General features: G+C 41.3%; 1 protein-coding gene across 1 annotated transcript; it reads left to right on the top strand.

Annotated features, from left to right (window-relative positions):
* LOC137157928 (olfactory receptor 9S13-like) lies at window positions 1–591 on the top strand. Its single transcript, XM_067555352.1, has one exon. It carries the CDS (start codon window positions 1–3, stop codon window positions 589–591), a length of 591 nt encoding a protein of 196 aa, XP_067411453.1.
* Window positions 592–12051: the final 11460 nt, after the last annotated feature.

The following is a 12051-nucleotide window of genomic DNA, read 5'->3' as shown; positions in this document are numbered from 1 at the left end:
ATGTTCCTGGTGATTTACATGATAACTGTGCTGGGAAACACCATCCTGGTCCTCATCATTATATCCAACTCTCAACTTCACACCCCCATGTACTTCTTCCTCATGAACCTGTCACTTTTAGACCTCTCCTACTGCTCCGTCATTGCTCCCAGAGCCATGGCGAGCTGCGCTGAAGGAAGCAAAGCCATTTCCTACAGTGGATGTGCCACCCAATTCTTTTTCTTCGCTCTCTTCCTCACCACTGAAGCCTTTTTCCTGGCAATGATGGCCTATGATCGCTACACTGCCATCTGCAACCCGCTCCGGTATCCCGTCGCCATGTCCAAGTGGGTTTGCGTTCAGCTGGTGGTGGGATCCTATATTGGCGGCTGCGCGAATGCCATGGTGCAAACCGGCTTCACCTTTATCCTGAACTATTGTGGGTCTAATGAGATTAATTATTTCTTCTGTGATGGCCCTTACCTGATTAGTCTGTCCTGCAGCAACACGTACGTCAATAATCTTGTGATGTTTACCCTATGCGGAGTCATCATAGCAATCACTTGTGTGGAGGGAAAAGAAGATGGAGTCTCTGTTTCTTATGAGAACTGATCTATAGGAATGGCTGCAAAAGCCTGAGATGGAAAGTGTCTTTCTAGCAGCTATTTAGTCTAAGAAACTTTAGCCGTAATAAATAGTGGAGTGGAAGGGCCCAGTGCCCCCTACCAAAAACCCTCCCTCTATGTTACCAGTTTTAGCCCTGACCAGTAGGCCACACTACCTGACCAAACAACCCCTGAGTGAAGACTGTCCTAGGGTGTGATTTTGCAGCTATTCAGCTCAGTTCTGACAGTCCCTCGTGTGTACACAGCTATTCCCACAGGAAGGTATTTATACTAATATTGCTTATTCCTGTGAATTTACATTTGAAGTTCCCATAGTCGTTGTCAATTGCGAATGACTGAGTAAAACTACCACACTGGAATACTCAATTCATGGTAAGAGAGTACATTGGTGTAAATAAGCTCTTAATCAATGCTACTACAGCTGCACTACAGGTCAGATTTTAAAGGTAGTTTGGCACCTAGTAGGATTTTCAAAAGCACCTTGGGACCTAATTTCCATTGATTGCTGTGGGTGTTCAGTGAAAGGCAATAATGATGATATCCATGCATAGACAATCCCTTTTTCCATAATAATAATAGTGGTTTGTGAAGTGTTCGAAGCATTGTGAAAAGATCAAAAAGCATTTTTTTCTAAACAACTTTTGGGAATTCTTGGTCCGTGAGAAATTTCTAAATTTCATTTTTGTTCTTCAGCAGAACAATTCTTTTTTCTTTTTTTTAAATTTCAGAATTTCCCACAGAATTTGAGTTTCCGGCCAACTCTACCACTGACAAAATTAATTTAGAAGATGTAGTCGGTTATTTGGTTGCATTTGTGTTCTCTCTACGTGCTGCCCAGATCTCGATCGAACTGCACAATAGGACCACCGACTCAAGCGAAGGCACATGGCCGGTTTATTGTTGATGAAGCATGGTCCTGGTATCCCGTAGACTCTACAGGACCATTAATACATGTATTCCCGTTACAATGGACCAGCTCAGTGAATGGCAGTACTTTCCATTCCCCCCTGGGCTAGACAAAGACACCCCCTCTGAGGCGCCTCTTTATACACTAATACAAACAAGTTAAGTATTGCCCCTCTGATGTGGTCAGTTACCTCCCTTTACCTTGTACCTGGTGGTTCGATCAAAACATCTCTATCCATCACCCTGTCACCCTGACCTTATGTTTAAGGGGGTCAGTGGGTCCTTTTATCATCTTTGGGCAGTGTGTTTACACCATAACCTTGTACTGGGATGATCAAGCACTACCCTTCTGGAATGTGTTTACGTGAATACTTAGTGCCTGGGAGTGCCTCTATTTTTGCAACGACAGCCCTGGTCTTGCCAAGTTCATGTACTGATCCGTGAATCTGGCATCCACTTTGTAACAGGGCCTGACCTTTGCTCATAGCTTGATGCTTACTACCTTTGCAGGGCTTGACTCTGTTTAGGCCTTACACTAGGCCTCCTTATAACAGGCCTCATATCTTAGGCTCTCTTTCTCTACTACAGGAGAGTGCATTCACACTTGGTCAGTTGTGCTGATACATTGTGACCACACAGCACCGGGTTGTAGGGAAAAAAGTCGTGTCAATCTGAGTATGGAAAGGCATCCAATCGTCTTCTTCCCTACTTTCTGGAATGCTATCTTGGGGACATTTCCACAGTGCATCACGTGACACCCGCACTCCTTTGAGGGAATTGTTAAATTCATATGGATGGGTAGTGACACCCAAGGCCTGATTCTCAGAGTTAAATTAATCATTTCAGGGAGTAGAGAAAAAATACCATTTGACCTAGTAGCCCAATCAAATATAAACAATCTAATTTCAAATGGCAAGCATGTTGAGAGAATTTCTCAGAGACAGGCTACAGACTGAGGGTCTGATTCTCCTCTCACTCATCCTGGTGTAAATCAGGAGTAACTCTATGGGAGTAAATGGAGCTGATTCTGACAATGAAGTAAATCAGAAGACCCACCCCCAAACCTAGTGTTTTCCATGCAGCCTTTTCTGCTACGTACATAGAAGAAGGAGACATGTTTTTAAAGTATAACGTGTTATTTTAAGTTATGGTTCCCTTTTGGATTTCTCTGGGGGAAAATAAGATCAACATGTAATACATATTGCTGTGTTTGGAAATAGACACTCAGCAATGTTTAGTTCTACAGTGCTGAAGCTGCTTAGTTTTCAGTTGATGTCTCTAAAATTGAGAGAACTCCACCCACCATCTTGAGCTTGATAGCAATGGCTGAATCTAGCCCTATTGGTTGAATGGCCTAGTAAATTGTAGGGTAAAATCTCTAATCTGATTTGTCCTGGGACCCCTGGGGACAATAAAACCATGAAACTTTAAGAAGCTGTGTCAGTGATTGGTCATCAGCTTATTTTATTGTATTTTTATCTCCAGAAGCCACGGGACTAGGTGAAGAGGCATTTCTCCATCATCTGTGGCTGTCCACCAGCAGGGTGAAGGAACCAATAACATCAGAAACTTCAGATAATTTTCACAGGCTGACAAAAGAGTTAGCGGAGCAGAGACAATCACCATCAACAGCCAACAATATTCAAGACGTCATAAGCTTCACGAAGTTCAAAGGACTTTCTTAAGCATGTAACTTTTATCCTTTTCAATGTCTGCCATCAGGGCTACATGCTAACGTGAACTATGCTATACGCATTTTTAACAGTGAAGTATTGGGTGGAGGCAGTATGAGCGTGAATGAGTTTCACTGTGCCTGGTTGAATCCACATGACAATGGCTCCCAAATGAGTAGCTTGTAAGACTTTTAAAAAATGCCTTAGATTAAATAATTTGCTGCCTTAGGGTGATAACATAGATTTGTAGATTAATAGATTATAATGCCAGAGGGGACCTTGAGGTCATCTAACCTGACCTAATGCAAAATGGCAGCTATAGAATCTCACACCATTACCCTGTATTGAGCCCAACAATTTAGACTAAAGGATATCTTCCAGACAGTTATCCAGTCTTGATAAAAAGACATGAAGAGATAGAGAATCCAATCTCCCTTGGTAGTTTTTTCCAATGGTTACTCTCCCCCACTGTTAAAAATCAGCACCTTATTTCTAATATGAAGTTACTTGGTTTTTATGTCCAGTCATTGGTTCTTGTTATGCCTTTTTCTGCTAAATGAAAGAGCAAAAAGTAGCTGGTATTTTTGTCTCCTCATACACCACGATGACTTAATGGCACCACAGAGACTTGATGGAATACATTTCCTGACTGGAATAATGATATAGAGGGGTATAGCTTGATCAGGAACAACAGGTAGGGGGAAAAAGGAGGTTTTGCATTATATATCAAGAGCATATACACTTGTTCTGAGGTCCAGCAGGATAGCAGAGGTTGAAGGTCTCTGAGTAAAGCTAAAAGGTTATAAAAAAACCCAGGGATGATGTCCTGGCCAACTATACACCACCAAATCAGGAAGAGGACTTAGATGAGGCATTTCTAGAACAATTAACAAAAATGTCCAACCACAAGACCTAATAGTAACTGGGGACTTTAATTACTCAGACTTTTTTTGTAAAAGTAATATGACAAAATACAAAATACTTGGTATATTTTTGGAACATGCAGGGGAAAAGTGTTTTTTTTTTTTTCAGAAGGTGGAGGAAATAACCAGGGGGCGGTCATTTTAGACTTGATCCAGGCTAAGAGGAAGGAATTGGTTGAGCATCTGAAGGCAATTTGAGTAAAAGTGATCACGAAATAATAAATGTAATGATTCTAAGGAAAGGAAGGAATGAAAACAGCAGAATAAGGACAATGACATTTTTAAAAAACAGACTAAGAATCCCAGAGAACTGGCAAGGAAGGTCCCATGAGAAGAAAATTGAAGGGGAAAATGAGTTTGTGAGAGCTGGCAGTTTCTCAAAGATTCAATATTAAAGGTTCAACAGTAAACTATTCCTCTGTGAAGGAAAGATAGGAAGGATAGTAAAAGGCCAATATGGTTCAAACAGGAGAACTTTAATGTCCTGAAAATAAAAAAGGAATCCCCCAAAGTGAAAACAGACAGATTGCTAATGATGAGTACAAAGGACACTAAGAAAAGGTTCTTTAATATGACATTAGGAGCAAGAGACGGATGAAGGAACGAATAGTGCATCTACTGAGTTGGAAAGGAAAGCCAATAAAGGATCATATCAAGAAGGCTGAGGTATTTAATGCCAAAGCAATCTAATTTCCTTCTTTGACAGGGTTGCTGACCTAGTGGATGGGCAAAGCGATAGATGTGATCTATTTTGAATGTTTCACATGATATTCTCATAAGCAAAGTAGGGAAATGTGGTCTAGATGAAATTACTATGAGGTAGGTACAAAACTGAAAAAACTTTACTCAAAGAGTCATTATCAATGGTTGCCATCAAGATGGGGGGATATATCTTATGAGATCCTGAAGGGGTCTGCTCTCATCTAGTACTATTCAGTATTTTCATTAATGACTTGGATAATAGAGTGGAGAGTATGCTTATAAAATTTGTGAATAACACCAATCTGGGTGAGGTTTACAAGCACTTTGGAGGACAGGACTAGAATTCAAAGGGATGTTGACAAGTTGAAGACTTGGTCTGAAATCAACAAGACAAAATTCAGTAAAGAAAAGTAGTGAACTGAGGAATTTTAAAAAAGCACAACTATAAAATGGGAAACAACTGGCTATGTTGTAGAATTCCTGAAAATAATCTGGGGGTTACAGTGGATCACAAATTGAATATGAATGAACAATGTGACACAATTGTGTAAAAGGCCAATATTCTGGGATATCCTAGCAGGAGTATTATCTGTAAGCTACGGGAGGTGATTGTTCTGCTTTACTTGTCATTGTTGAAGTCTCAGCTGTAGTACGCTGTCAGTTTTGGGCACCACATTTTAAGAAAGATGTGTACAATGTGGGCAAAGATGAGTCCAGAAGAGAGCAACAAAAACAATGTAAGGTTTAGAAAACTTGACCTATGAAGAAATTTTTTAAGACTGGGCATATTTAGTCTTGAGAAAAAAGATTGGAGAGTGGGGAACACCTGAAAACAGCCTGCAGATATGTTAAGAGGTGTTATAAAGAAGACAGCGATCAATTGTTCTCCATGTCCACTGAATATAGGACAGGAAGAAACTGGCTTAATTTGCAGCAGAGGTGATATGGGTTAGATAGCAGGTGAAAGTTTCTGTCTACAGGGATAGTTAAGCACTAGAATATGATCTGAAGGGAGGCTCTGGAATTTCTGTCATTGGAGGTTTTATAAGAACAAGTTATACAAACATGTGTCAGGGATGATCTAGGTGTACTTGGTGCTATCTCTGCTCAAGGGGATGGACTAACGAACCTTTCCAGGTCTCTTCAAAGGTAATTAACCTCCTTATTCAAAGATATCTATTTGAAATGAATGTCTTAATACCACTAACATCCTTCAAGAGTATAAGGACAGATTGGGCTGGTGGGAGGGCTTGGGAAAGGGCTGAAATGGAGAAAAAAGGGAATGAAAGAAGACTCTCAAAGGTTTCCCTCCAAAAAAATAATCTACGGTACATGGTAGAGACTGACAATTGCTTAGCTCAGTCAGTTCAATAGACGATGAACCCCACTGAAAATCCCAGCATCAATAATCTAGTGTGAGGCAGTATTAACACTTAACTGGAACCAGAGAAACGGAGACATCTCTGCATCTTCCTATGATTCCCTGAACATCTTCAGGTGTTGCCCTAGATGACAGTGACAAGATCCCAGCTGCCATTCATCTGATGGAAGAGAAACATATCTACAGAGGGAATCTGAGAATACCCTTACAATTTTAAGCCTAGTACAGTGGAAAAGAAATATCCACTTAACAAGGAAATTACTCTGGCAATAAGCTACTACACAATGTGAGCAATGGTGACAGAATCTGATGCTAAATGTCAGTATCCAACTTCTGTTGCAGTATCTTTCAGTTAAAATAAAATCCCATGTCCTCACATTCTTACTAAAACTTTACTCCTTCCTTCCTCAGACAAAACTCCCTTCGAGTTTACCTTTATAAGGCCAGAGTATATTTTCTATAGAGATAAAAGCTCACAAATGGAACTCTTAAAATCTCACAGGAGAAGACATAATCATTGCAATAATAGAAATCTAGGGCTGGAAGAGACTTTGAGAAGTCATTTAGCCTATCCCCCAGTGTTGAGGCAGGACAAAATGAACCTAGAACAATGCTTGTCCAATTGTTTTTTTAAAACCTTCTATGACAGGGATTCCACAACCTCCCTTGGAAGCCTGTCTCAGAGTTTAACAATCCACATAGCTAGAAAGATTTTCCTAATGTCTAACCTCACTCTCCCTGGCTGCGGATTAAATCCTTTCCTTCTTGTCCTGTCTTCAGTGGACATGGAGAACAATTAATCACACTTCTCTACAGAACAGCCCTTTACCTCTTGGAAGGTTCCCAGTCTTCTTTTCTCAAGACTAAATGTGCCCAGTTCTTTTAATTTTTCCGCATAGGTCAGATTTTCTAAACCTTTTATTTCTTTTCTTGCTGTCCTTGGGATTCTTTTCAATTTGTCCGCATGTTTCTGCAGTACAGTGCCCACAATCCGATACTGTGCTCCAGCTGAAGCTTCATCAGTGCCAGGCAGAGTGGGACAATTACCTCCTTTGTCTTGCATACAACACTCCTGTTAATACACCCCAGAATGATGTTACCCTTTATCCATTGTTGATTCACATTCAATTTGTGCTCCACTCTAACCCTTAGATCATTTCCAGTACTACTCCAGTACTACCCACCCAATCAGTTATTTCCCATTTTGTAGAGTTAAAGTTGATTTTTTTTCTATCTAAGTGAAGTTCTTTGCACATTCCTTTATTGAATTTCATCTTATTAATTTCAGACCAATTATCCAATTTGTCAAGGTCTTTTGAATTCTAATCCTGTCCTCCAAAGTGCTTGAAAACCCCACCCAGATTGATGTCATCCACAAATTTTATAAGCAGGCTATCCACTCCATTATCCAAGTCATTAATGAAAATATTGAACAGTACTAGACTCAGGATGGACCCAGACTTACAGACATTAAGCCAAGAAAGCGCCAGCATGATCATCTAGTCTGACCTCCTGCAAATTGCAGTCCACAGGATCTCACCTACCGACTCCAGGAATAGATTTTGAATCTCTGGCTGAGTTATTGAAGTCCTCAAATCATGATTTGAAGACTTCAATTTACAGAGAAGCCAACATTTACTCTAATTCAAACCTGCAAATGACCCATGCTCCACATTTCAGAGAAAAGTTAAAACCTCTCCAGTCTGCCAATATGACCTGTGGGAAAATTCCCTCCAGACTCCAAATATAGAAATCAGTTAGACCAGTGTTTCTCAACCTTTCTGATACCAGGGACTGACTTGCTATACTGTGTCAGGGAGATCTCAGGGATTAGTGCCGGTCCATGACTGGTCGTTGAGAAACACTGAGTTAGACCCTCCACATGTGGGAGAGACCCATTGGCTAGTTATGTGGGAAAGAATTCATTGAAATAACTCAGAGACCTCCCCATCCACTGTCCCGTCACTGGCAATTGGAGGTATTTGGTGCTAGCAGCCACAGATGGGCTACATCCCATTGTAGGCAATCTCATCACACAATCCCCTCCTTAAGCTTTTCAAGCTCAGTCTTGATACCAGTTGGTGTCTTGCTTCCACTGCTCCCCTTGGAGGCTTTTCCAGAACTTCACTCCTCTTACGGTTCAAAACCTTCATCTAATTTCAAACCTACACTTGTTGATGGCCATAGAATCATAGAAAATGAGGGTTGGAAGGGACCTCAGGAGGTCATCTAGTCCAACCCCCTGCTCAAAGCAGGACCAACCCCAACTAAATCATCCCAGCCAGGGCTTTGTCAAGGCATTAAAAACCTCTAAGGATAGAGATTCCACCATCTCGTTTGTATCCATTTATTCTTGTGCCAACTTTGGCTCTTAACGTAAAGAACTCCTTTCCCTCCCTGATATTTATACCTCAGCTGTATTTATAGAAAGCAGTTATATTTCCCTTCAGCCTTCATTTGCTTAGGCTAAACAAGCCAATATCCTTAAGTCTCCTCTTGTAAAGTAGGTTCTCCATTTTGTTCAATCATCCTAATAGTCTTTCTGTGCACCTGTTCTAATTTGAACTCATCTTTCTTAAACATGGGAGGTCAGAATTGCACACATTGTTCCAGATGGGGTCTCAGCAGTGCCTTGTTTAATGGTACTAACATTTCCCTATCTCATCTGGAAATTCCTTGCCTGATGCATCCCAGGATTTAATTAGCCTTTTTCATGGATGCATCATATTGGTGGGTCATAATCATCCTGTGATTGACCAATAAACCCAGGTCTTTCTCCAATTCTGGTGCTTCCAACTGTAGATCTTCAGTTTATAGCAAAGATTCTTGTTGTTCTTTCTTCTGGGTTTCTATTGCTCCAGTTTTCAAGATCAAACAAACTTCTTCTCTGATATTCCAGGCCTCCTCCATTCAGGTAATACATCCCAACTTTTTCTGCCAAGCTCATTAATGAAAGATGTTAATAAGATTGGTCTCAAGACTGAACCCTGAGGAACTCCACTAGTAAACTCCCTCCTGCCTGACAATTCACTTTTCATTATGACCCGCTGTAGTCTCCCATTTAACTAGTTTCTTTCCCACCTTTCAATTCTCATATTAATACCTATTTTCTCCAATGGGACCCTGTGGGTTCCCCACTAGACATGTCCTCCCAGTTCGACAACTACCCTTTGAGTATGGTCTTTCAACCAGCTGTGCACCCACAGTGAATCTGGGCACACATGTATTCGCACCCTACATACTACTGTAATAATATTTACACAAAATATGCCTTGGGAGGTATCATTCAAAAATGATAACATGCTGGTCAATAATATCATTAAGAAATGCATGTGATAATGCTGCATGTGGAATTATGGATACTCGCTCATACTACACTTTTAAGTCTGACTAAAAGAGGTTTAAACCTGGCATGTCAGGATGAGTCAATAAACAGATTTTCTCCAGATAAAGGAAAAAGGGCCACACCTCAAACCAGGTGTGGCCAAATTCAACAAGCTATTCATTTGTATCACAGTTGCAGGAAGAGATAATTTACATTGTAACAATGACTAACAGGGCAGAAGGCAGCATGGAAGCTACCCCAGACATCCATCAGGGAAAAAGGACTTTTCCAGGGATATGTTTCAGAAGAATACATTTCAAAGGGTTACTGGATTATTAAGACAGGGAGAGTGAGCCCCTAAGTTATCCTTCACCTGAGGAGACAAGGAAAGCCAGCACCTTGGAATCTGCGGGGATCCTGGCTGAATGCTAATTAGCCATTGCTGGAAAAGGCAGATTGAAGAAGAACCTACCTTGTACAAAGGCTCTAGCTTATTAAGTTAGGTCTTAGCTATTAGCATGGGTATTTTTACTTTTGTTTGTTTGCCTGTATTCCTTTGACTTGGTATCACTTAACCAAGTTGTTTGTTTAATAAACTTGTTGACTTTTACTGTAAACCAATCCAATGCTGTGTTTGAAGGAAAGTGAGTCTATACCCCAGTTAAATTAATAAGCTGTAAGGTTCTAGCTCTCTAACAGAGTGGGAGCCTCAATGTCTTCTGTGAGTGTGATTATTCCCCTCTCTTCTGCACTGGTGAGGCCACATTTGGAGTATTGTGTCCAGTGTTGGGCACCCGACTCCAGGAAGCATGTGGACAAATTGGAAAGAGTCCAGTGGCGGGCAACTAAAATGATTAGGGGGCTGGGGCACATGCCTTATGAGGAAAGGCTGAGGAAACTGGGCTTGTTTAGTCTGCAAAAGGGAGCAGTGAGGGGGGATTTGATAATGGCCCTCAACTACCTAAAAGGGGGTTCCAAGGAGGATGGAGCTAGGCTGTTCTCAGTGGTGGCAGATGACAGAATTAGGAGCAATGGTCTCAAGTTGCAATGGGGAAGATCTAGGTTGGATATTAGGAAAAAAAAATTCACTGGGAGGGTGGTGAAACACTGGAATGGGTCACCTAGGCATGTGGTGGAATCTCCATCCTTCTGGTGGCTAAGGCCTGGCTTGACAGAGCCCTGGCTGGGATGATTCAGTTGGGGTTGGTCCTGCTTTGATCAGGGGGATGGACTAGATGATCTCATTCTGTCTCTTCCAACCCTAATCTTCTTTTATTCTAATGTACAGTGGGAGTTGCTCTGCATTGCAGAGAAATGTCTCTGAGAAGCTAGGGATTTGGAGTTCACTGATCGTTACCTGCTAGGCAAGATTTGGGCTTGAAGAGCCTGCAGGAGTTTGCTGTTGAGGAAGACAGGCTGGTGTGGCAGGGAGCTGACACAGTCTACTCACCAGCAAAGCTCACTCTTGCTGAGGTAGAGAGCTATCACAGTGACTCTTACCTCTGGGTATCCCCAGTAAAGTGTTAAATCCACCTTACAGTAATTTCATCAAGACCACATTTCCCTAGTCTGCTTATGGGAACGTCATGTGAACTGTTTCTAAAGTTTTGTTAAAATCAAGATATAGCACGTCTACAACGTCCCCCCATCCAGTAGGTCACCAGCCCTTCCAAAGAAGGAAAGAGGTTGCTTTGGTGTGATTTCCTCTTGACAAAACTTTGCTGGCCATTCCTTCTAACCAGTGCTTAATTTGTGCCGGGCTTGCTGGGCCTTAGGCTCGGCACCTCCTGCATTACAAATTAATCACTGCTTATTACCCTATTACCTGCTAGGTTTTTACAAATTAATTGTTTAATAATTTGTTTGAGTATCTTTCCAGGTTTTGAAGTTGCTCTATCATTCCCCGCATCCTCTTTGCTCCCCTTTTCTAACACAGGTACTGTGTTTGCCTATCTCCAGTCCAATAAATAAATCAAATATGTTAATTCTTAGAATGGTAGGGAATGGAATAGCTGATGTTAAAGTCCCGGTTCTGCCACCTTTTTATAAATCAATGGTTTCACACATGGGTGGATAGATTCTGCAATTGTTTAACTTGGCAGACTAACCGTGCTTTTTGTTGCAACTGCAAGGAAAAGCTGGTTACTGTGGCTGCTAGTCTAGGAACGCAGCCTTCCAAAAGAGCAGCTCAAATTTTATTAGGAATTTATTTCACATAGTGGCTGTGACTTTATTGTATGGGTCCACAGCTTTCATGTACCTCCAGCCCACTTGGCTATCTTCTCTGTACCCAAGGAAAGCTGTATCCGCGTTTTACACCTATGTCATCCCCATGTTGAATCCCTTTATCTACAGTCTGAGGAACAAGGACGTGAAAGAGGCTTTGAGAAGGACCTTGGGCCACAAATCCTTGAAAAAATTATCCTTGCCATTGAACAGAGACAGAGCAGAAGGTGTCCAGGTTCTTTTTAATTTGCACAAAAATCTGGGGGGAAAAGTAAAACCAAATTATGACAAACTGTTTCATTGTTTTTCT

This window comes from Emydura macquarii, unplaced genomic scaffold, assembly GCF_026122565.2.
Source record: "Emydura macquarii macquarii isolate MOO-44397 ecotype Brisbane River unplaced genomic scaffold, CSIRO-AGI_Emac_v2 contig_1630, whole genome shotgun sequence".
NCBI lineage: Eukaryota > Metazoa > Chordata > Testudines > Chelidae > Emydura > Emydura macquarii.
The sequence above is the reverse complement of the archived record's forward strand: the minus strand, read 5'-3'. Positions and strand labels throughout refer to the sequence as shown.

What these genes read in the sequence shown, in the direction of transcription:
- LOC137157928 (XM_067555352.1), top strand. Translation starts at nt 1, where the DNA reads ATGTTCCTGGTGATTTACATGATAACTGTGCTGGGAAACACCATCCTG.